This window comes from Neovison vison, chromosome 3 (assembly GCF_020171115.1).
Source record: "Neovison vison isolate M4711 chromosome 3, ASM_NN_V1, whole genome shotgun sequence".
Lineage (NCBI taxonomy): Eukaryota > Metazoa > Chordata > Mammalia > Carnivora > Mustelidae > Neogale > Neogale vison.
Window position 1 is genome coordinate 173,341,329 of NC_058093.1, and position 26,868 is coordinate 173,368,196.

The 26,868-nt window shown below is 36.6% G+C and overlaps 1 protein-coding gene across 1 annotated transcript in view; it reads right to left on the reverse strand.

Annotated features, from left to right (window-relative positions):
• Window positions 1-21,628, reverse strand: part of THOC1 (THO complex 1) — a 53,402-nt gene extending 31,774 nt beyond the window's left edge. The window contains exons 1-9 of the mRNA XM_044243310.1: window positions 21,546-21,628; window positions 19,321-19,394; window positions 19,166-19,226; window positions 17,857-17,923; window positions 14,383-14,501; window positions 13,897-13,945; window positions 12,912-13,007; window positions 7,057-7,139; window positions 4,345-4,418 (exon numbers count right to left, since the gene is read on the reverse strand). Coding sequence (XP_044099245.1) covers window positions 4,345-4,418; window positions 7,057-7,139; window positions 12,912-13,007; window positions 13,897-13,945; window positions 14,383-14,501; window positions 17,857-17,923; window positions 19,166-19,226; window positions 19,321-19,394; window positions 21,546-21,599 — 677 coding nt within the window. The 5' untranslated portion in view covers window positions 21,600-21,628. The remainder of the gene's footprint in view (window positions 1-4,344; window positions 4,419-7,056; window positions 7,140-12,911; window positions 13,008-13,896; window positions 13,946-14,382; window positions 14,502-17,856; window positions 17,924-19,165; window positions 19,227-19,320; window positions 19,395-21,545) is intronic.
• Between the last annotated feature and the right edge of the window lie 5,240 nt (window positions 21,629-26,868).

Consider the following 26,868-nt stretch of genomic DNA (forward strand, 5'->3'; position numbering starts at 1 on the left):
AAAGCTTAGGTTCATAAACTATTTTCCATAGCATGAGACAAATATGTAAAATACATATCAACTGTATATATATAAACTTATATTTATATATATATATAAATAAATTGACTCCTGTTTAGTGTCTTTATTACAGCATTACTAATTCAATTTGCAATTTCACTGCTACAAATCTGCAGTATCAATACATTCTTTTAATTTTTAAATTTACCAAAATCATTATACTATATTTTAATTTTAAAAGTTAAAACATTTTAGACTTTTTTACCCAAGAGATTTTTGTTTTTGACAAAATCTATATCATTCCAAACAGCCATTATCAAAAATGCTTTAGGTATTGACTATCTCGTATCTCAAATATCCACAAAAATTTTCAACATCACCTTTGTAAAATTAATTTTACTTGTAAACACAATTGTGTACTACCTTCTATTCTTCCTAAATAAACTTAATAAACTGAATCTATGGATTACAGTTAGCATTTTTTCTAAGCATCACAGCCATACAAGTGTTCTAAGGAAGACTGTAATTTTATGTGGGAAACAGGAAGAGGGCGTAGTGATCCACACAGTACTACGATATTAAGGGTCTTAACTTCTGGTCAGTAATAGGAAATAAGTAATCTTCCACTCTTCACCTTTGAGATGGGTATATTTAAAATTACTTTAATGACTATGGAGTATCATGGGCCATATCATAATGCATTTTAAAGGATTATAGTAAATTAAACAAGTATAATTTTTGTCATGTACTTTTTAAGCTTTATTGGATGGGAGTGTAAAGTTTAAAAGACTGAAAAATGCCTTACTTTATATAGATATATGTAAGGAAAGGTTAGAGTAGAAAAATAAAAAATAATTTGCTAGTGTAAAAAATCAGTTTTCTACAAAAATGTCTTAAAAGGCATCTGTTAAGAATGACAAAGGGAAAAGTAGTTTAGTATAACATATGGAAGCACATCTGACAAAGATTCTCACCATGACTCTAATTCACATACAGTTAAGATTACAACTACTAGTTGGTATAAAATGCCTGCTTAAAGAATTTTATTAAATTTATATTAATTGGCAAATCAATTAAAAAACCCTCACACATCTACACACACAGTATCAGATCACTTATCTTACATTCACACTTCTGACAACTGTTAACTGTCTGGAACTAAGCTGTGAACTTGGAAATAATTGAAAAAGTCCTTGGTCTGCAAGGGAATAGCAGTATAGATTGCATGCATTTTATTTTATACAAGAGGCTTGAAGTTATGCTTAGGTACTTACCCAGATTACAATCGCTTTGAATTATGTATAAAGGTAAATAATTAAGCAAGCTAGCTAATTTTGATAAAAGAATGCTAACTTTGCTAGACCAATTACTAGTATTTGAAACATGTGGATCTTCCTTCAAATCAATAATGAAGACGTGCTCGCTTCGGCAGCACATATACTAAAATAATGAAGAGTACTGACAACTTTTAATTGACCAAAATCCAGCTCCTGCCTGAACTTTTATCAAGAACCAACAGTATTTGAAAGAATCTAATGGGTATGTTAACTTTCACTCTTTCTACACTCTTTCCTAGTAACAACTCTGAAAACAGGAAAATAATTATCTGAACATCAACTGACATAAACTATTTTCTATAACTGAAGTGATTTTATTCATTTATAACAATAAGGTTGTAAGTTTGGGTTTTCTACAGATCTAGTTAAAAAAAAAAAAAAAGCCACACACACCAGAAAACCAAAGCCACAAAAGGAACATTTTCCAAAATGTGTAAGTGAATTGGAAAAAAGAAAAAGCCACATATAAAATGATTTACATCCATGAAATAGTACTATGACTAGTATTTGTGTAGTTCCATACACTTAATAAAGGATGAAACAAAACTGCTTTTGAAGATTTTATATAGTTTTATACATATAGTTATATGCACACACATAAAATGTTAATCAGTTACCACATATAAGAATATAATAAATACCTCTTGAATTGTAGTATAAGGAAAGTTGGCCTGTTAAGAAATGGGACACTACCTCTAATCAGAGAATGAGAATTATGTAACCATTGTATGGTCCACTACTGTTTTGGTTGCCAGAAAACTCAGATTTTAATTTAATGTTTGATACTAACAATAATCTAAGGTGTTAATTATCATCTCCTACTTATAAAAGCTTCTGATATCTCTCCTTTTATTTTTAGTTGGCCTAGTATTTATTTGAGATGCCTCATAGAAGAAATTTGAAAGTAGTATTAATATATGACTACCAGGAAACTTTTATAGTTGAGACACTAACATTTTTTTAAAATCCTCTCCTCTGAAAGTTCCAATCCATGCTGTGCCTCCATGGCTATTCCTTCATATCTAAACATCTTGAAAGAGTTGTCTACACTCAATGTCAACACTTCTTTACCCTCCTTCAATGTTTGGACTTACTGCAATGTGCCTTCTAACTTCACCATTCCACAGATACATTTGGATTCTGTATGTATCCGCACAAAGCAAATGTGACTACTTATTGTATATGCAAACCATAACAAATTAAGGTGAAAGTTAATGTAAAAATAAAATGTTTTATAACTATTTTAACCAAGATGTTCTGCAACTTGACATGTTTTTTTAGATGTTCAATTAGTGATTTTAGATTATATTAGAATTTTTTTAATACAAAATTTTTTGCTGGTATATTTGAGCCAAATCTGAAATGGGCTTCATACCATAGATACATGGGTAATTGTTCTTTGTAAATTACAGTGTCTAAAATACTCTGGTGATACAGTTGGTCACACTGCTTTGTCACAAAGTAATTTCCCAATCTCTTCCTCCATTCAAAAAATAGTGAAGGGGATTAAAGGTAAAACTTGCAGTTTTGAAATAAGTCACTTGAATGTAAAGTATAGCATAGGGAATACAGTCAACAATACAACAATATTGTAATTGTGTGGTTGACAGATGGTAGCTAGACTTATCCTGGTGATCACTTCCTAATGTGTAATAAACGTTGAATCACTGTGTTGTATACCTGAAACTAATGTAATATTGTATGTCGACTTCATTTCAATAAAAAAAGGAAAAAAAAAAAGAAAATATAATGATTGTGACAGACTGAGAGGCAGCTGAATGTTGAATCCTGTTTAAGTGATTTTTCTGCCACCGGGACCAGCTAATAAACAATCAATGGGGCTGACATATCTATAAAGGCTTCGGCAGAGTCCAACTAGACAAAACCCCATTGGACAGTTTGTCTTTGGTGGCTCTTTTTAACATTTCAGGTGACCTGTTATGTTGGAGCTTATTACCTTAGTCCTTTATGTTGCTCAGGTTAGACCCCAAAAGTATACTCTATCCATAATGTACATGAACAAACAGGTCCTCCCAAAAAAACAAACAAACAAAAAAACCACCAAACCCAAAACACAGAACTATAGCTAGTAATAATAGCAACTGAATAAACACTAAGTGCTTTCCATATATCATTATATATAACATCAACAACTATGGTAATAATAAGGATAACTATGTTGTACCTTAACAGACCATGTCCAAGCAGCATCTCATCTAATAATCTCAACAAGTAGGTAGGTGGCATTACTACATTTTAAAGACCCTGAAACTGAGTTTCAGGGAAGTTAGGTAATTTGCTTAAGGTTACACGACTAGGACTGGAATTCAGCCTGGAGGCACACTACTCTCAAAGTTTCTTGGAGATATGTGTCTGAATCTGAAACCTGGGATGCCAAGAATACATCTCCCTGTGCAGAGATATTGGAAACTCTTCTTGATCCTCCAGAAATTCAATTGCAACTGATGATAACTTTTGTAACCTCAGACACCTGGAAGTAAAAACTTTCCTTTATATCTCCCTTTTTCTCTTCCTCATTCCTTCTAATCAGCATTAGAAAGAAATTATTTGGAAAGAAAGCACAGAGTTAGCAGATGAGATAGGAAACAAGAAACGAGAGTGGGAAGGGGAGAAGACGGAAAGGAGGTTACTAATTCCTTCCATTTCATTAAGAAGTCAGCTCATTATCCACAGGCACAAAGTCCATCAAGTTAAATGGAAGGAAAAAGGGAAAATGTATCTAGATTGCCTATGGTTAGCTTTCCAAATATTAGGAATATGCAAACAATAGACCATGTAAACAATGAACTGTCAGCATGTAACTTAGAAACCAACTAAAGAGCATATTAATGATTTAGGATTTATAATTTTAAGTAATACACATAAAAAATACAAATAAATCTGCAAGCATGATTTCTTCCTCTTTGTGTATATCCTGACACTAGTACTTGATAAGTTTTTAAGTTTTAGTTTTGTAAATCATGAAATCTGAACTTCTAAAACTCACCAAGTTGTTGGAGCTTCATCGTCTCCCATCTCACCTTCTTCTACATCCATTCCTTCTTCTCTATCCTCAGTGTGCTAAATTTTAAAAAATGTACAGTCTGTCACAAAGCAGTTGTCAGCCAGAAGACATGCTGGAATAACATCATTCACACATTGCTAGACAAACACTGAGAATCTAGTTGCACTTCTGTCTAGACAGGTAATCTTCAAGGCAATGGCAATTCTATGTGACAAGGATCTGAGAACTCAAGAGCAGTACAACGATGATATAAGATAGTCATGAAGACATGCAGAAAGTTTTAAATCACTATTTCTTCAAACATGGTCTGTAGATTCTCTATGGGAATAAAGGGTCTACGGCAAAATACATTTTAGAAATATATATGATGATCTTTTAGACAGAAGTGTATTATATACTTATATATAGTATATTAAGAACTCTGAAGAACTGCAGTAAATAACTTGAAGTATACCTAAGTAGTTTTGTCCCCAATTTTAATTGGACCATAAAAATTCTTCCCAACCCCACAAAGAACTCTTATTATTGGGGAACACTTAAGGATATGCTGAGTGTCTAGCTATACAGTGAGAAACTCAAAATAACAAGTTTATATGAAATAGTCCAAGAAGCACCAAAAGATACATAAAAGTGAAAGACAAAATTAAAAATTTTTTAAATTAACATATAATGCATTATTTCCATCAGGGGTACAGATCTTTGAAACATCAGTCTTACACACTTCACAGCACTCACCATAGCACATACCCCCCACAATGTCCATAACCCAGCCACCCTATCCCAACCCCTCCACCCCCCAGCAAACCTCAGTTCATTTCCCAAGATTAAGAGTCCCTTATGGTATGTCTCCCTCCTGATTCTCCACCTTGTTTCATTTTCATCCCTCCCTGGCCACTACGACCCCCACCCTGCCTCTAAAATTTAAAAAAATCTTAAGTCAACATCATTTCCAAATTCATAATCATTACATTTTAAGGAACAAATTAAGTAAAATAATCTAATTTACTATGAGATATTAGCTAGATCTAATTAATAATTTTTCAAACTTCATAACTTGTTCCTAAGTGCAGAACAAGTGCTCAATGTCCAGAAATTTGCCAACTATGGACTGTCTTTTGGATATATCATAAATAATCTTTAAAAATAAAGTTGAATATAGCTGATGTCCTTTTAAAAATCAGTGGGCAAATATGGATTATTTATTTAACAAATGGTTCTGAGTTAACTGGCTCACTGTTTGGAAAAAATAAAATCATAACACAACCTATTTCATATACCAACATTCATGCTGGATTAAAGATTTATTTAAAAAATAAATCACAAAAGCATCAAAAGAAAAAAACGATAACTTATTCTTCTGGAGTGGAAGCCTTTAGCATGACACAAGACCAGAAACAACTAAACAGAAGACCAACAAACATTAATATGATATCCAAACTTAAAAGTTCTATACAGTAAAGGCACCATAAATAAAGTTATAAGAAAAACTATAAACTGAGAAAAAAATCAACAAAATGGTAGGCAATGAATTAATAATATTCAATATGAGCTTCCACACATCAGTAAGAAAAAGACATTTCAAAAGTAAAATGGGCACATGGCATGAATAAGTAATCCTCTTTCTCATTGTTTCTAATTGGCACAGAAGAAAAATAAATTCCAATAAATATATAGTAGGTCACTCAATTTCACTAATAACCAAGGAAATGTAGTTTAAAACAAACATTTACTTTTCAAGTGTATATCAATTAAGCAAAGATTTTTAAAAATTGGTAACTCCCAGGATGAGGCTGTGGGAAAATAGACAGATATTCTCCAAGTGCCACTGGTGATGATATAAAAGGTATAACCATTTTGAGAACTGGTCAACAGCTATCAAAATCCGATATATGTATACATTCGACACAACAATTTCATTTACTGGACTTTATCCTAAGGCAACACCTGCATAATTTAGCAATGCTATATACAGTATTATTCACTGTAATGCTATTAACCATTTTTCACTATTAGAAATTATCTAAATGCCCATAGAAAGGATTATGATAAATATCCACTTAGAAGACTTAATATAAACCATTAAAACACTAAGATCTAAATGTACTGATACAGAAATGCATCCATTTTATAATGTCAAAAGAAGGGCGCCTGGGTGGCTCAGTGGGTTAAAGCCTCTGCCTTCAGCTCAGGTCATGATCCCAGGGTCCTGGGATCGAGCCCCACATTGGGCTTTCTGCTCAGCAGGGAGCCTGCTTCCTTTCCTGTCTCTCTGCCTGCCTCTCTGCCTACTTGTGATCTCTGTCAAATAAATAAATAAAATCTAAAAAAACAAAACAAAAAAAAAACTTTATTGTTAAAAGAAGAAAGTGAATTTCAGAACAATATGTATTGTATGACCTCAGTTTTAGAATAAAACTATACACACAGTAAGTCCTATAAAGACAGACATGCTAAGAGTGGTTATCTTTGGGGCCTTGGATTATGGGATAGTTGTACTTTCTTTTTTAAATATTTCTGTTTTGTCTGCATTTTCTACACAGAATACAAATTATTTCTATAAATTAGAAAAAAAGGTTTCAAAATTTTTGGTGACTTAGAATACCCATTCACAGGAGTTATCTTAGAACATACTTATAAATATGATTAGATTTTATAAGTTTTGATTTATAAGGTAAGATTTCTTATCAGCCTCACCTTCTGACCCAGGGTGCTTTCCTGCTCATTGGTATTGAAAACAGTAACATTTTCCAGATTAAACTGACTCTGCAAGTTAAGACCTATTAAAGAGAAGAAAAGATTTTCAAAGCAATTCACCAAACAACTAAACTCAAGACTGTAATTCTGTTGTCATATAACCAAAACATATAAAATGATAAATCCATAATGAAACAAAAGATCAAGTCAGAAATAACACCACACTTGATTTCCAAATCCTAAGAAAATATCTCAAAATGCCAAACTAGCTTATGTTAGGGTGGTAGGATTAATTATAAACAACTTTTTTTCCTTCATCTTCCAAATTTCCTGAAATAGGTTTGTTATTTTTATAATTTAGAAATTAAACATAAAAACATTTATTAAAGGATATATATGGTTTAAAGCTACCCTTAGCAATATACTATTAGTTTTTCAAAGAGTCAATAAGAGAAAGAACAAATGGTTTCTCTCTGTCTTGCCAAATTAGTAATGCTGTACATTGAAAGAGAGGTCTAAAATGTTCTTTAAGGGGCGCCTGGGTGGCTCAGTGGGTTAAGCCACTGCCTTCGGCTCAGGTCATGATCTCAGGGTCCTGGAATCGAGCCCCGCACCGGGCTCTCTGCTCAGCAGGGAGCCTGCTTCCTCCTCTCTCTCTGCCTGCCTCTCTGCTACTTGTGATCTCTCTCTGTCAAATAAATTTAAAAAAAAAATCTTTAAAATGTTTTTTAAAAAAATGATGAGATCTACAAATAAAGGGGATTAAGAGCACACTTATCTTGATGAGCACTGAGTAACAGAATTCCTGAATCATTATATCACACATTTGAAACTAAGAGAACACTGTATGTTAATTATACTTCAATTAAAAAAATAGAAAAGAAAAACAAAGCTATAAATAATATACATTTGAAATTTTAGATAATATTCACAAATTCCCAGAGGGAAAAAAGTTACCAAAACTGTCTCAAGAAAAAATGAAAAGTCTGATTAGTTCCAAATCTGTTACATAAATCAAATCCATAGCCACAAAACTTTATTGTGGCTTTTCTATTCGTAAATTCTACCAAACATTCACGAAAGAAATAATACACAATTACTCCAACTCATCCAGAAAAGAAGAAAATGTGAAAACTTTCAATTCATTTTATAAAAGTAGTTTAATCCGCTACAAAAAATCTAACAAGATCATTATAGGAAAGGAAATTTACAGGCCACTCTCCTTCCTGAACTAAATTCACATATCCCTAAAAAAATTAACATTCTAAATCCAGCTACATTTTATGAGGCCATATCACAACCAAATTTAGATTATGCATTTAAAAAAAAAAAAAGCTGAGAATTGAAATCTTGTTCTTATTCTTCTATCTCCTGTAACTTCCAGAAAACAAACTACAAATTAGTACTTAGGAAGGGGCACATTTAGTTTCACAAAACACAGCCTTCATTTATCACAGATTTAAATGGCAACTAGGTTTGGCACTGTTCTAGGCATAGAGATCACAGAAGTATAAAACACAAATACACTAAAAATACCAGATGAAGAGATCTGAAATCAGGTGGTGATAATGGGTGACTGCGGTGGCAGGTTTAAATTAGATGCTGAAAGAGAGGCTTCCTGAGGAAGTAAAATTGAGACCGATAGCAAGAGTCAGTAGTATGGGGGCGCCTGGGTGGCTCAGTAGGTTAGAGCCTCTGCCTTCGGCTCTGGTCCCGATACCAGGGTCTTGGGATTGAGCCCCATATTGGGCTCTCTGCTCAGCAGGAAGTCTGCTTCCTCCTCTCTCTGCCTGCGTCTCTGCCTACTTGTGATCTGTCAAATAAATAAATAAAATCTTAAAAAAAAAAAAAGTCAGTAGTGTGACACTAAAGAACAAAAAGGTTTACAGAGGGAAGAGAGTCAACACCCTAAGGTTCTACTGACCCTGGGATTTTGAAGGCCTAAAGAAGGTGAGATGTCAATTCAATAGGGAAAGAATGGTTTTTTCAACAAATGATGCTGGGACAACTGGGTGTTAACAAACAGAAGAATGAAACTGGACTCCCACCTCAGACCATACACAAAAATTAACTCAAAATGGACCACAGAGCTAAATCTCTTATAAGAAAACACAAGATTAAATATTTTAGACCTTAGGTTAGGCAATGATTTCTTAGATATGACACTAAGAGCACAGGCAACAAAGGAAGAGATAGATATATCAAACTTCATCAAAATATAAAACTTCTCGGCTACAAAAAATACTATCAATAAAGTGAAAGGAAATACACAGAATGGGAGAAAATATCTGCAAATTACATATCTGATAAGAGTGTACTACCCACAATAGAAAGAGAACTCATACAACTGATTAAGAAAAAGACAATCCAGTTTTAAAAATGGAAAATAGCCATTTCTTTAAGGAAGACATACAAATGACCAGTAAGCACATGAAAAGATGCTTAATATCTCTAGTCATTAAGAAAATGCCAATCAAAACCACAAGATACCACTTCATATCAACTAAGATGGCTATAATAAAAAAATTAAGATAATAGTAAGTGTTAACAAGGATGTGGAAAAATTGGAACCCATATGCATTGATGACAGGATTGTAAAATGGTGCAACTTCTTTGCAAAACAGTTTGGTAGTTCATCAAGAATTTAAATACAGAGTTACCACATGACTTACTAATTTCACTCTAGGTATATGTGAAAGAGAAATGAAAATATATGTCCAAATAAAATCTTATAAACAAAAGTTCACAGCAGCATTATTCATAATAGGCAAAAAAGGAAGAAACCACCCAAATGTCCATCAACTGAATGGATAAACAAAATGTGACATATCCATATTGAGAATATTGAAAAAAATGAAATCCTGATACATGCTATAACACAGATAAATCTTGAAAACGTTATGCCAAGTTAAAAACGCCAGTCAAGGGGTCCCTGGGTGGATCAGTGGGTTAAAGCCTCTGCCTTTGGCTCAGGTCATGATCCCAGAGTCCTGGGATCAAGCCCCACATCGGGCTCTATGCTCAGCAGGGAGCCTGCTTCCTCCTCTCCCTGCCTGCCTCTCCACCTACTTGAGATCTCTGTCTGACAAATAAATAAATAAAATCTTAAAAAAAAAAAACCCAGTCAATAAAAGACCACATATTTCATTATTCCATTTTTTAAACGTCCAGAATCTATAGAGAACAAGCAAATTCATGGTTGTTTAGGGCCTGAGGAGAGGATAAGAATGATGATGAGTGGGGAGTGACAGTTACTAGGTACAGGGTAGGAAAAATGTTTAAAAATTAGACTGTAGTCATTGTTGTACAACCCAGTCAATATGCTAAAAAAAACAATGAATTGCACACTTTAAATGGTGAATTGTGGGCGCCTGGGTGGCTCAGTGGGTTAAGCCGCTGCCTTCGGCTCAGGTCATGATCTCAGGGTCCTGGGATCGAGTCCCGCATCGGGTTCTCTGCTCAGCAGGGAGCCTGCTTCCCTCTCTCTCTCTGCCTGCCTCTCCATCTACTTGTGATTTCTCTCTGTAAATAAATAAATAAAATCTTTAAAAATAAATAAATAAATAAATAAATAAATGGTGAATTGTATGATATGTGGACTCACATGCTGAAAGCTTTTAAAAAAATTAAAAAGGTGAGTTTCCAGTAACAAAAGGCCAAATTAGCTAATTAATTCAGATCAACACTACTAAAACAACTAAAAACTTGGATAAATTACATTAATTCCATAAAAACTCACAGGGTATAAACCATGTTCACATCCTGTTCAAGGCAATGAAGTAAAAAATGCTGTTTTGTTTTGTTTTTTTTTTTAAACAGTAAAGAGCTGAGAAGAAAGGAATATGTGGCAAACATCCAGAAGGCAAGTAAGATAAGCAATGCATCATCAATATTTGAAGCCACTTCTATCTTAAGTACATCTACCAAACAGAGAAGAATCAGTTGTAAAACTGAGCTACCCTTTTTGTAGCTTTCCCGAAGCTAGAATTCTAAAAACAAATCTGGGCCCAAAAAAGGTAGGGAATCTAATAAATCCCACCCCAGCCATCTTCAATGCTAGGAGCCTGTAGGGTTATAAGTATTGGGTTAAAATAAACCAAACTATAGTTCAGTGTCAAGTCTTCTCAATGTCTGAAAGACTGGTGATAGCCTCCTTCTAAAGGTGCCTGGCAGAAGCAATGAGAACTCTATCTGGAGAAAAGTATCTATCCGAGACCTTAAAACTAATCCCTCAATATATCTCAAATGTAACATCCAACACTCACCAGATACTCAAACAGATAAGACATCCTGAGGAACAGCAGAAACAAACCCACAAAGCCTGAAGGTACTAGAATGATCAGATACATAACAATGTTTATCCTGGTTAAAAAACTAAAGAATAAGTTTGAAAATACGAGTGGGGAATAAGAAACTAGAAACTGACACAGCACACTTAAAAAAGACCTCCAACAAAAAAAAAAAAAAAAAAAAAAAAGACCTTCAACAAGTGAAAAATAAAAATAAAATACAATGAAAATATAGAAAAAACAAGAGATAGAGGATATGGGACAAGGTGTAATAATGTTTACTAGAATTCCAGAAAGAAAAGAAAAGAAAGAGGCATACACAATATTTGACAAAATAATGGCTAAAATTTTACAAACTGGATGAGACACTAATCCACAGATTTAAGATTCCCACAAATCTCAAACATGATAAAGAAATCCACAGTAAGATACCTCATAGTACAACTGGGGAAAAAACCCCAAAGAACCCAAAACCAAGAAAAAAAATCTTAAGAGCAAAGAGAGAGAAAAAAAAAATCTAGATACCCAAGAGGTTACACTGATATTTGTGTTGTCTACAGAACAAGGGAAGACAGAAGGCAGGATTATTTCACACACCATGAAATCCTCTATCTAGTGCCAACCTACAATCTTTTGTATTGAAATCACTCTATGTATTGAAATCACTCTTCAAGAATAAAGATTTTCAGACAAAACATAGACCTGCACTAAAGAAAAGTCTAAAGGGGAGATTTTTCACAACTAGAAGATCAGAAATACAAGCAGTAAGTACCTTAGTAATCTAAATTAATCTTGATCACATTAAATAAGTAGGAAAGGAAAAAAAGACCACAGATCTAGTGTGACAAAAAAGGAAACATACAGAAACCACTGCCAGCATATACTGTGGGTATCACTACATGCACGCACTGTTGTAAGCTATTCATGTATTTTAATTCATTTAGTCCGCACAACAACATAAGAAGTAGGTGGTATATTAGCCAGATATTAAGGAAAGGAAGACTAAAGGAAAGAGGTATTAAATCTGGCATATGTGAACAGAATGTGGAGAGCTCTGGAGAACTGGTTATATTCCATTTCTAGAGTTTGACAGTGGTTACAGAAGGATCTGATTCAGAATAATTACAGTATACATTTATTTTATGCATTTTTCTATATGAATGCTATATTTCACAATAAAAAATGGTAAAAGAAATGAAAGGAAATAAGTGTGCCTAAATAGTGACTGTGAGGGAGAAAATGGAAGCAGAAAAATCAGCATACATTATAATATAAATAGAGACCTGACAGTTCATATCTATATATGTGTTACTCAACTACACATTTTTATTATTAATAAGCTTGGAACCTGAAAAGAATCAACTCTTCAATTACTATGTTGTACATTTGAAACTAATACATGTCAACTATATTTCCAAAAAAGAAAAAAATCAGTGACTTTAAGGGTTACCTGTATTGTATCATCACATATAATCACACATCACTGTATCATCAGAGCAGCTTCTAATTCATTAAAAACTGAAGTAGATTTTCCTTCAAAGCATTAATTAATGCATAAAAGCTTACCTGATTTCTCAGATAAAGGGAAAAGCCTGGCCAAAAAGAGCTGAATTCGTCCACAGAAGACTGTATTCTGGGATTTTGATAATCTTCTCAGGAGGTCTAACAATATATGGAAATGAAGGTTATAGGAAATCATTCTGTTTTTATAACTATACCCAGATTTGTTAGTCTGTCAAGAGTATTTTCCTAAAGCAGTCATCAAAATTGGTAGTACAAACTATTGTTCCAAAAAAGCATTAAAAAAAATCAGGAATAATAAAAAAAAAAAAAATCAGGGGGACGCCTGGGTGGCTCCGTTCGTTAAGCCGCTGCCTTCGGCTCAGGTCATGATCCCAGGGTTCTGGGATCAAGACCCGCACTGGGCTCCTTGCTCAGTGGGGAGCCTGCTTCTCTCTCTGCCTTTGCCTGCCGCTCTGCCTGCTTATGTTCTCCCACTCTCTCTCTGACAAATAAATAAAATCTTTAAAAAAAAGAATAAAATGAATTTAGCATGGGCAAGATAAACTTTACTAAATTTTATTTTGGTTTTAAGTTTATACCCACAACAGGAACAGTTTAATTTTTTTTTTAAGATTTTATTTATTTATTTGACAGAGAGAGAGAGAGATCACAAACAGGCAGAGGGGGTGGGGAGCAGGCTCCCTGCTGAGCAGAGAGCCCGACGTGGGGCTCGATTCAAAAACCCTAAGACCATGACCTGACCCAACCATAACTGAGCTGAAGGCAGAGGCTCAACCCACTGAGCCACCCAGGCACCCCAGGAACTGTTCAATTTAAAGGGAATGATGAGTTGTAATAAATCAGTCCGTTATTTAAAAATGAAGACACTAATCTATTTTTAAAATGTTATCACTTGTGTTTAATTCAACCACCTTTTTTTTTTTAAACACATAAACAATGAATTTTGGAACACACACACAAAAATAAAATTAAATTTAAAAAAACACATTTGTTTTAAAAAACAATCATTTACAACTGAATTACTTACCATTGCACATACGTAGTAAATAGTTTTTCCCAGCAGAATAGAATGTGTTCTGAAATTAAGACAGAAAGTACTATTACCATTCAGAAGTTTTGAACTCTTCAATAAGTCACAGCAAGTACGATATTAAATACTGACATACACTGAGTCTACTATGCCACTTTCACTATTTTCCCCACAAATAGCATTTTCTATTAAATACATTTTCATGTATATAAAAAAACATGATACTAAATAACTGTTTTAAACAAGTGAAAGTGTGCATTTTCAAATTAATTGTTCTACTCAGTCAAATTTTACACTTCAACTTTTTCTACACCATGACTCTTCACTTGGCCCCTCAAGACAGCAATAGAATTCCCTCAGAAGGACAAATTTTTGGCAGTGAGCAATACTAAAATATAAGCAAAAAAAAAAAAAAAAAAAGTTATCTTCTGAACTCTGGATCTACAGAAAGATGTTAGCAGAAAAAGAAACAAAGGCACTTACTGATTTCCAAGTAGCAACATTTTTTTCCACAAAAGTGAATATTGTGTCACACTGATCCAAAGGAAGACAATCCAAAACATCTCCCAACAATACAAAAGGTGTAGAGGCGGTACAAATACCTTCAAGTGGAGCACAAGCCAATTTAAAAGTTTAAAAAAAACTGTACAGTAAAATAGCCCATGCAAAATAATTCTGAAGAATATCTTAATAATACACTTAGTCACTCCTAACAAATTTTTAAGAGACAAGAAATGGAAGCAACCTAAAAGTCCCCAAATGGGACATACTTAGGTAAATTTTGGTATGTGCACTCAATAATAATGATGATGATAATTCTTGATTAACACTTCTAGAGCATTTACTATATGTCAGGCACACTAAGTGCTTTACTTATACTAACATATTTAATCCTTATAACCTTATGAGGCAGAAAATATCACCTCCAGTTTACAGAACGGGAAAACTGAGACACAGAGAAGTTAAATAACTTGCCCAAGGCCATAGAGCCAGTAAGTGGTAGAGCTGGGATACGAACCCAGGCAGTCTGGCTCCACAGTCTGTTTTCTTCACCACTAAGCTATTCAAAAGAATATAATGCAGCCAATTAAAAACGATGGTTATGACGACTATAATAACTTGGAAAATGCTTATGATATAATGTTAAGTGAAAAAGGCAGGATTCAAAACTGTACGTATATTATGGTTACAACAATAATAAAAGTAATTTTTAAAAAGACTAGAGAAACTAAAAACATATACCAAAATGAATGGTAGTTTTTTAAAGTAGAGGAATTATGAATCATATTTTTCCTTTGCTTGTTTCCAAATGTTCCCTAATGTTGCTAAATATATTTGTAATTTACCTTCAAAAAAGATAATAAAAAAGTCTGAAACTGATTTCAACTAATAAACATTTAAAATAAAAGCACTGTTTCAGGGGAAAGAATGGTATAGTAAAAAGTTCTATTTCAAAAGTCATTAAAGCAATAAATTAAACATCTTTTAAAGAAAAGGTCATTTGGACTAGCTAAACATATTTTCATCTCCCTGCTTATTCTATTTAAAGGTAACACTAACACTTCATTAAGTGTTTAAGAAAAGAAGCCTTTTAAGCGTGGTATGCAAAGAAAATATCTGGGGAGCACTGTAAGCCCCAAACACTGCAGTTAATATAGTATGTTCAAAAAAAGGAAGTAATATATCCAGCTCCACTCTGCACTGCTATGATCACATCTGGAATGTGATGTGAGGGAATTGCCAAGAACCAGTGGGTGGCATAAAGAAGCAGATTGCAACTTAGTTTAAGGGAAACCTGACAAGACTATCTAATAGAAATCAAAACAGTACGCCCCATCAATTGGCATAGATGCTAGATGACCACCTGCCACGGACATTACAGAGGGGAGAAGGAAAACCAGAGATGAGAGCAGACATCTGCTGAACTCCCTCACCACTGAAGGTTCTGAGATACTATATGCCCTGTTTGACCTAATGCCTGCTTTGAGAGGTATACTCCTGCCTGTAGTTGCAGCATAGTTTGACATAAATTAACTCATGTTTAATTATATAAATTAAGAAAATTAACTAGATTCCACTGCCAAGATTCTGATTCAGTAAAACTAAGCTCAGGCTTTGCAATCTCATTTAAAACAGAGATTCATGGATGACTCTGATGAACTGGACTATAGTGTGATTCCCCCAGCATTTTCACAACCTGCATGCACCCCAGCCTCTGCATGCCCTCTTTGCTTCACCTTAACCTTGTCCACAGATACTCTCTTCAGTTCCCAAGCACCCTGCTATGTTGATACTTCCATGGTTTTGTATACAATGCTTTTTTCTGTCTATTTAGTCTTCTTCCTATCACATGGCAAATTCCTGTTCCATCTTTCAAAGCACACAGTAAGTATCAGTATATCTAAAAAAAGCTCCTGATACTTTTCAATAGGCCAGCCCATCTACACTTCTGAAAAGCACAGTATAAATAAATTATAGCATTTATCATATCTTGTTTATTTTTAGGTAGACAACGAGCTTTCTGAGGGCAGGCATTTTTATATTTTTTAACCAGGAGAGTGTCTGACACTAAACAGAAGCTCAATAAATATCTGCTGGGTTGAATTCAACGAAACATATTTATGGATAATTTGAAAACATGTCACATAAAGAATACAATAATAATCTCTCTCCAGAAGGACTTTTTCCCATCCAATTAAAAGAAAAAAGCATCTAAGCTTTAATCAGAAATCCTTATCTTTCTCAACTAACGTAAACTTTCTAAAAATAGACTTTGTACAAATTCAAGAGTTAAAAATATTACAAGTCTACAGGAGTAACACATCAAGGTAATCAATGAACTAAGCAAACTGCTGTTTGACAGAAACTGGGCAAGGAACCATCCACTGCAGCACCCATTCAAGTATGCTGAATGAATGAACATCTTGTATAAAAGTTTAATTTGTGAAGTTAGAATTTATGAATTATGCTCAAGTTCACAGAATGGCTTGCTGCTACACCAGCAAACCATTTTTACCTTGAATGGTCTAGTTTTTGTAGGAATAGGTATCAAAATAATAAATACACAAGGAATGCTTTACATGTCACTGCTTCTTTCTGCAAATATTTAATGAGTTCCTACCATGTGTTAGGCACTGTGTACTTCCTATCTGCCTTTTTTATTCTTGAAATTATCCTCCACTGCCACTGCAACCATTTTAATAGTCCCCTAACTAGTATTTCTACCAGCAGTCTCTCCCAATCTAACTCTTCCTCCACAGCTCCCTGTGTGCATGGGATGAACTGGACTATAGTGTGATTCCCCCAGCATTTTCACAACCTGGGTGCACCCCAGCCATTTGCAATGTATACAAAGCCCTTCGCAAATGACCCTAAGCTCCCTCCCCTGTTTCCTTCCTCACCACAGTCATCATCCTCTCACCCTTCTGCTCCATCCCACTCTTCAGCCAGGCTGAACTCACCTTTACATAGCTATGTATTTCCTTCCCTTTCTGCCTGACAAATCCATCAATCCTCACATCCCAGCTCTTGTTACAGCTTTCCTGATTCCTTTAGAGTTTAGAAACTTCAACCACACTTCACAGTAATCATACCTCAGTAAAAAATTTACACATCCATTTCCTCCATTAGCCACTGAGCTCCTTATAGGCAGGGATATGTTTTCTTTACCATTGAATCTTTTAGTCCTACCTCAGTACCAGGCACATAGTAGATGCTCAATAAATATTCACTGAATGAATGAAACAACTGGAGAACAAAGAAAGTGCCAAAATGTGTGCAGTATACTAGAGATGGGGAAGTGTGAGCTAATTTCATTGGGACAACTTCCTGGCAAAGGTGGTAGGCAGAACTTGAAAAATGAACAAAATCAAATAGATGGAGAGGTATAGGGAGAATAAGTTCTAAATAAAGCATGTCACGTCCATGATTACTTTAGAAAAACAACACTGTACTTACCTTCAGTTACTCCCCCAATAGCAAGAGAAATAATAGCTAAAACGTTTTCACATGATGAGTGATTTATCTACCAACAGAGGAAAAAAACAATTTGATTTAGGGGCCAGAGTCAAGACTAGTTTGGTAACAATACAAACACATCCTCTGACATTAAAGCATAAGAAATAGAAGATAAACATATTTCTTATAGAAAACAAAATTACTTTCTAAGATGAAAATCCAAAAAATGACTAATAATAATAGAATCATTAATTGTTAAAATAGATCCAGTAAATAATAAGAGTGATTATACATAAAAGGTGATTCACTTAAAATCCATTGGTCTTAGGAAGACGGTTACATTAGCATGATGATGGCTACAAGCTAATCAAGTACAGAAGTGCTGAGGCCATATAAATCAATGGCACAGGGCAAAGGCAGGGGCAGGGGAATTAATTGTACTGGTGCATCAATATGTCTAAGTAAAGGTTTTAATAGACGGGAGGTAGTACTTAGATTCTATAACATTATAGAAACTAGCATTTTTTGAGTGTTCATTACGTGTTGTTTTATACAACCTTGAAAGAATGTTATATTTCCTCTTACAAAGGAAACTGAGGCTCAGAAAAGCAAAGTAACTTGCCCAAGGCCTTACAACATATAAGTGCCTAGGTCTGAAGAGGACGAAAAAAATAAGTTTTGATATAGAACTGTTCAAAAGAAAGGAACGTTGTATTTGGCCATTAAAAAAGGATCTAGCTTCTTGGGACACAACCTTCACTTAATCAAGAATAAACTGCTGAAAGTTTTCCTTTCCTTTGGGTGCCCCTCAAATGGTAAATACATTCAGAATTTTCATGTTTAGGTTAAATTTTTCTACTCAAGTTGGATAGACTCTGGGTATTTTTGTATGCTAACTGATGAGGCTATCATAGGAAAATGAGGACATAGAATCCCAGCTCCCTTGATGAACATCCTCGGACTAGACCTTTGATGCTACCGAAAAATGTGTCACTGTTCATACAGCAATGTGAGAGCGTCCACCTTCAAATACAGTTCTTGCTCAGGAAAATCTCATAACAACTTTTCTTATATTCACTTGGAGAGAGCTCATTCATTAAACCAAACCCTTAAATTATACTTGTGCTGTCAAAATCTTAACTATTACATAATTCCTATGCTATGAGCAAATCAGCTTTCACAAAGTAGCAAGCTCACTATAGAAAAAATAATCTTGTATAAATAGCCACTCTGAGGATAAAAGCAACTTAAAAAATAACACTGATTAATTTGGCAACAAAATTTTAACAGTAAAGAAAAACATACTTACAATTTCTTCTTCTAGAACACCTCTGAAAGCTTGGTCAAGGGTACATTTTTTTTCATTTTCACTATTAAAAACAAAAGACACCTGCATTTTTCAAACAGCTTAAGGTAACGTATAAAGATCTCGGCAAGTGTATTTTATGGATATCAATACCTTACCTGCCAGGTAATTGGCTGAAGGTACTCAACAATGGCTTGATATTTTTGTTGTTTAGAGCCTCTCTGGTAGACTTCTAGAAAAATAAAAATAGCATGTAAGTGGAAAGATTTTTGCTCATTATTTACTGAAAAACGTCACTAATCAACAGTATGTCTAACTGGAAACACTTATACTTGGGAAAAAACTACCTATCATTCTATTGGTAGTTCTTATTCATATGCCACTTAATGATACAGACTATAATCACTTTAAACTTGATGAGAGCTTGCCAACGAGACTTTCTCATTTCAGGCTTTCCCTCCTACCATTTCTTTAAATATCACATTCATGACCGTATTCTACCTCCCCTCTTCCCCCCCACCCCAGTGCTCTTATTTATAAGCTTTGGTTTTAAAATGTCATAGCTCCCTCTCAAGGTCCTTGACGTTATATCCCTCAGTCTATCCACCCTTATTTCCCACTACCACCTAACACAGTCTCCACTAAGGTCTACCTACTTTTTTCATTATCAAGTATTCACTCACTGTTCTTCCCATGCTCGTGAAAATTCTATCCATTCTTCAAGACCCACTGCAAGCCCTCCCTTCTCTAGTTTGATCAACCCAGTCCCTGACACATAGTCAACAAGGTATACTTGCTAATTGTCTTAGTCATAACTGAAAGCCAAAACAATAAAAAGGAGGTTTTGGATCCTAGGTAGAGCATGTTACTCTTGACACGGGGGTTGTAAGTTCAAACCCCCCTTCAGGTGTAGGGATTATTTAAAAATAAAACCTTAAAAAAGAAATATGAAAGACAAAAATATTGCAAAGTAATTCATTCTGCAAAAATTCACATACACTTGGAAAGCCATCTCATTACTCCCATGAGTTTGATTTACACTGGAAACGTCCATTCCTGACTCAGCCAAGAGCAGACGTGTCATCTTGGGCATATCTCCTTACTTGGTTGTGCTTCAGTTTCCTCTTAAATAAGGGGGCTATGGTAGATGCTTATTACTAACAGCAGCAGTGGCATTACCTGGAAACTTGGGAGAAATGCAGGGTTCAGGCTCCATTCCAGACCTACTGAACCAGAATCTCCAAGTGATTCCACTGCACACTGAACCTTAAGGGTCACTGCACCAGCTAATCTCAAACCCCTCGGGGACTAATATAATACTGGATATTTCTAGTAGTTACTTAGAATTTCAGAGCACCAGGGATTACAGCAAAATACACAGAAAAAAAAACCCGACTCTGAAGGCATAAAATATAACCTGGTTAACAAACAAACAAACATACCCTCATTGTATGGAATTTAAAAATAACCTGCACACAAGAAAACTTTTTATTCTGGCGTTACTAGAACTAGGTAAGCACAATTAAATATTTGAGTAGTTGAATTTTGACTCGAAATATTGGCGCAAATTCTGAAATACAGGCAACCAACTCAGAACAGGGTTCTTCATGCTCTCATGAGCAACACAAGAATACTGGGCCTGAAGTCAGAAACACCAGCGAAGTACATCACCTTACTTTTTGGGGGTGTGTGTGTATGTGGTCTCAAGGTCTATCTCAACCACCAGGGTTAACAGAACTTCACCTACTTCACTGTGCTATTGAGTTAAATAAGCTAACTTGAAAACGCTGTGCAAAGCGTTTCCCCAAATGCTCAAACTACTCTTCCTCATTGTGTAAGAATAAAATGACAGCCGGCAACAATTCCCAAGCTGATTTGTTTGCCTCTTCCTACTCAGGAGCTCCTTGTTAATCTCTTAGGGAGTGAGATATGGAGGTTTAAAGGTGGTAAGTAAGGGGCCAGGACCACCGCCTGGCAGATTAAGAGGCGGAGCAGGAGCCAATTCTCTGGGCTAAAACCACTGGCGTCCTGACCCTCAAGCAATTTTGGAGACACCTGTCCGGCTAAGCGAGCACTGCAGAAGAGCTCGACCGCACCGGAGGCAGTCTGCCGATGAGTCCTCCACGCCGGTCCCAAAGGCGCTCAGAACGCCGGGTTCAGAGACCTGCGAGCTGAAGGACGGCGGCAGACAGCACAGGACGCACGGAAGAGGCAAGTAATGCGTCTTTCCCACCTCCCAGCCCCCGACGGGGCCAGGAGCCTACACCGCGCCGTACACACCTCAGTTCCCGTTTTACCCCAGGGCATAATTCGGGTATTTTTCTGGGAGAGGAGGAAAAAGATAGAGCCGGGTTAGGGCCCCACCCGCCCCTCGTGCACTCACCGTAAACCGCGTCCGCGCTTCGGGCAAACTGAAAAGCGGCGGCGTCGGAGACATCTTCTCGGCTGCGCGTGCCCGCCACCGCGCTGCGGCGCCCGCAGATGACGTCAAGCGGGAGCAACGAGATTGTGTCTCCGTGAGCGGCTAGAGCGGCCTGTGAGCCTAGGGGTGGGCCGGGTGGGAGCTGGGAGCTACTGTGGGGAGAGTTCAGCCGCGGTTGGAAGACTGAGTCAACCACAGTGTGGTCAGTCGGGATTCGTGGAGAACCTTTGGGGTGACGGCATGTGGGCGTCTTCGCCCTGTAAGCTCAGTGCTGCCAGGCGGGGACTAGGCCGGGACGAGCACCTGCAGTGATTTTCCTGATTGGGGAAGCTGGGTGAATGACGGCTAGTAAGGCTTACTGAGTCTCTCGGGAAGGTAACCGCCGCCTAGGAATCCGGGGCAGGTGGTTTATCAGGGAGTGCGTCAGGCTGGGGAAGTGATGGCAGTGCCCGTGATCTCCGGACTGAAGTCGTTCTCCCCGACGGAGTGGTCTTAGCTGCTGCCTTGCTGAGCAGTTAGTTAATGGACCGTGTAGCTCATTGGGCTCTGTAGCTTAGGAGCAGTTCCCTCCTCTGTGAAACAGAACTAATGCCTGTTTCACGGGACTGTCGAAAAGCGCAAATGAAACACTGAGAACAAATGTGGCTTCAGTGGGAGTATGAGTATTAGTATCAGTATCTTGGTACCAGCAGTAACTTTGCTGCACATAGAGGACTCGGCTGAAAGCGAAAAACCGAAGAGGAATGCAGTGCTCGGTGTTTTTTTTTTAAATGGGTGGCACTGCGTCCAGGGTAGAGGCACCGGTTCCAAAATCCTTTCTCCTCGGCAACTTCCTCCCTTGTCTCCTCGCTGGAAAGGCTTGACCGATGAAAAGCCAAGCGGCAGTTAATTTTCTCCGTTGGAATTATGCTGTGGGAAAAGCAACACTGACCTAAACGCTTATTCCCATCCGTGTGTACCTTCTCCCTTCGCTGACGTCGAACAAGAATACAGGAAGCTTAATCAAAAGATAACTTTGCATAGTCTTGCCCTTAAGTGGGAATTGTGAACGATGGTGGTTACCTGAAGCAGTACAGTCTTCTTTAGAATCAACAGAATCATTCAAGTTTGTATGACTTAAATTCCAAATTGGCTGAAAAACCTGGTATTAATTGATTTAATAGGTAGATGATGTAATAGGATTATTATTATATTACAGATGACTATTAACTATCTGGATCCCAACTAAGACCTGAAAGGTAAATAAATTTGTCTTTTTTTTTTTTTTAACAAGAATTCAAACAGAGGAAGAGCTGGAATTTCTTGAATCATTCATCAAAGCCCAGTGACTTAGAATTCTATTTGCTTATTCAGCAAACATCTGTTAGGCGCTTTGTACACAGTGGATACTATTTGTTGAATGAATAACAAATATTTGAACAAATAATGGAATGAACAGAGTACTATAGCTTAATTCTTTTTTGAGGAACTCTCGTTGACCCAAAAGAAATAACTAAAGTTATTATCATGACTAATTTAGATAATAGCTCCTATAAGTGATCAAAAGAGAGAATCAATACCATATGTAGTGGTCAAGGAGGCTTTGCAGAGAAGATAGACTGGATGAATTGGACCTTGAAGGATTCCAATAGACGTAGGTGGGAGTAGCAAAGACTAAATAGGAGAAACCTTCCCAATGGGAAGGAATGGTATGAGCAGAAGTGTGGAAGAGAGAAGGTACAGTGAAAGATAGCCATTCATTTTGACTGTAATATTGGGTTCTGCAGGGAAAGAGGGCTGAAGAGTCCAGCTGGAACTCAATTGTATTAATGTTTGAGGCCAAAGAATGTTATGGGGTTGAAAATGGCTTTTATGGGGCACCTGGGTGGCTCAGTGGGTTAAGGCCTTTGCCTTCAGCTCAGGTAATGGTCCGGGGATCCCAGGATCGAGCCCCACATCACGCTCTCTGCTCGGCAGAGAGCCTGCTTCCTACCACCCCACCCCTGCTCTCTCTGCCTTCCTCTCTGCCTACTTGTGATCTCTCTGTCAAATTAATAAATAAAATATTTTTTAAAAAATTGGCTTTTATAGGGGGTGTCTGGATGGCTCAGTTAGTTAAGTGTCTGCCTTTGGCTCAGGTCATGATTCCAGGGTCCTGGAACTGAGCCCCGCATTGGGCTTCCTGCTCTGCAAAGAGCCTACTTCTCCCTCTCCCTACTGCTCCCCATGCTTGTGCTCTGTCAAATAAGTAAAAATCTTTTTTAAAAACAGCTTTTATAGCAAGTTATTACTGGCAGTAAATTTTGGAGTGGAGAGAAATGAACATGTTTTGCTGCTAATGAGTGAAGCAACACCAGATGAAAGAGTATGGGAAAAAAGTAATCAGGTGACAATGGGGACTTACTGTTTAATGGGTGCAGATTTTAGCTTGGGATGATGACAAAGTTCTAGAGATGGATAGTCATGATAATTACACAACAATCTGAATTACTTAATGCCACTGAATTGTACACTTAAAAATGATTAAAATACTAAATTTTATGTATATGGTACAACAGTGAAAATTTAAAAATAAAACCTGTTTTTAAAAATGTACCATTTGGGGGGCACCTGGGTGGCTCAGTGGGTTAAGCCTCTGCCTTTGGCTCAGGTCATGATCTTAGCGTCCTGGGATCGAGTCCCGCATCAGGCTCTCTGCTCAGCAGGGAGCCTGCTTCTCCCTCTCTCTCTCTGCCTGCCCCTCTGTCTGCTTGTGATCTTTCTCTCTGTCAAATAAATAAAATCTTTAAAAAAAAATGTACCATTTGGGGGGCGCGTGGGTGGCACAGTGGGTTAAAGCTTCTGCCTTCAGCTCAGGTCATGATCTCAGGATCCTGGGATCGAGCCCCGCATCGGGCTCTCTGCTCAGCAGGGAGCCTGCTTCCTCCTCTCTCTGCCTGTCTCTCTGCCTGCTTGTGATCTCTGTCAAATAGATAAATAAAATCTTTAAAAAAATAAATAAAAATGTACCATTATGGCGCTAGATAGCTTAAAAAAAGACAGAAACATCAAAAACATTGGTATGATCTTGAAAACTCAGAATAAGGTTATATTCAATAAGTCCAAGGAGTAGAGAATGCATTTTTGAAAGGTATGCATCAAAAACCACTATAGTAAAAATATTGTAGCATTTAGATCATGTAAATAAATGTTTTATAATTCCAAATGCACTTGACTGTATTACCGCATTTGATCCTCTATATGATATTTTGAGGTGGGTAATACAATTATCCTACAATTAATTCATCCATGAGGAAGCAAACTTAAGGGTTCTTGGTAGTCAGTCAGCAAAATAAGACTACCCAGGAGTTTTGATTCCAAATTTCATGCTCATTACACTATATTATATTGTCACAGATAATGCTCAAGTTTTAGTATCTCCTTCTGACAATTTCTTGTGGTATTTCTACTCTTTATAACCATATTACATGTAGTTCTATAATAGGAAAGAGGTTCCTCTGTCGTAGCTCACATGGCTAGAGAAAGCTAATTTGGGAATTGGGCCTAGCTTTATTTCCAGAGCCTGTATTCTTCTCAAGTCTTAACTCTTGGATCATTACCAAGCCACAGGCCTACTTATTGTCCCATAAATTATTTCCTTATAGTCCACTAAGGGTGAGAATCATATAGTCATAACAAAACATTAATGAGTTTTCAAAAGTATGTAATAACGCTCAAAGGGCAGACATCCAGTGACACATAGCAACCTCACTTATAGTTAATGAGCACCTGTTTCTCTTAGCGAGTTAAGGTGGAACAGGACTGCCTCCCTTAGCAAATACCCTCCAATGAGAATTGTAGGCTTGGTGGCTTAGATAAATTCAAAGCATTCCCATCATGATTCCCCTTCTTTTCTTTGGTGTACTTTCACTGGGATTCAATTTACTGTTGGGATGATGACAGAAAAGGACCAAGGAGATAGCTTAGTCTTTTGTTCTCTTTATCCTCTAGTCTGGGCCTAAGGAAATGCTCACCAGCTACATTAGGATGTTGGATTGCCGCTTTTGCTGGTTCATGTTCTGGACCCTAGCCATCTTTCCATTTTCTATTTGTAACTTGAGTGGATTGAAACAGAACTGATGTTTGAGAGGAAAAGTTGAGCAAAAAGAGTGAGATTCCTGCATTTGGAGAGGAGTAGAACTGTAAAGTATAAAAATGGAAGAGGGATAGCACTTTGTACATATTTGGGACTTAATTTTTGTGGAAAAAGGAATTATATGGAAACTATATGTGGCTACTCTATTTTTTAATAGGGTGTTGGCAGTTTTCAAGCATTTTATATTGTTACTATTGTACTAGTCATTCAATATATATTTATTGTGTACCTACTATCCACCAGGCACAAATACAATATTATTGATTATAAATGTAGTATTTTATTACACTTTAAGTACTGCAAATGTCATTATCTAGTGTACATTATAAAATCCTGTGTGGTAAGCTTGGTTGAAACACACAGATGAGCATAATTTGAGGTGAGAATAGAAGTCACAGAAATGGATGAATGAATGTCTTCCTTGCCCTGGTAAGCCTACCTTCCCTCCAGGGTTCGGCAGAGATTTTGCATGAAATAGTACCATTGTTTGACTTGTTCCCCTTTCTTGTCCTGATTCTTTCTCTTCCTCCCTTACTGGCTTCTCCTAACAACCGTTAAATGATTTGCCCACAAATTCTCATCTCAGCGTGTGCTTCGGGAGGTTCTGACTGTGGTAGTTTGGGTCTACCAAGAAGCAGACACCAGCACAGGATTAACGTGTAAGCATTTGTTATGAAGGGAGCAGGGGCAGGCAGAAAAGCCTCTGGGCCACAATGTGGGACTGATACCTGTGGAAGGAAAGAGGGAAGGAGGGAGGCATAGGTAGGAAGTTTCTGAGTGAAGTGCATCTCCAAGATAGGTCTGACTTTGGCGATGAGGAGTCTTCACATCAAACTTCTTGTCAGAAGAGTCTTGCAGTTTTCTGGAATGAGACTGAACTAAGACCCCTGCCATGCTCAGTCATTGACTAGAAGCAGCCCTCCGAAAGTCTGGCCTCCATGCCAGTGTGGTGGATCCAGATGTTAGCAGCGAGGGCTGTCAGTCATGTGTGCTCCCTACAGCAAAAAGATCTGAGGGGAACATTTCCAGGACCACAACCGTATCCTAGGGTACTCATATAATCATGTTTTATTCATTCATTTTTGGGAAATACTTTCATGTGTTCATTCTCAACAAATAAATATGAACAAGGCACTGTGAACAAAACAGAGTTATTGCCCTCATGGAGCT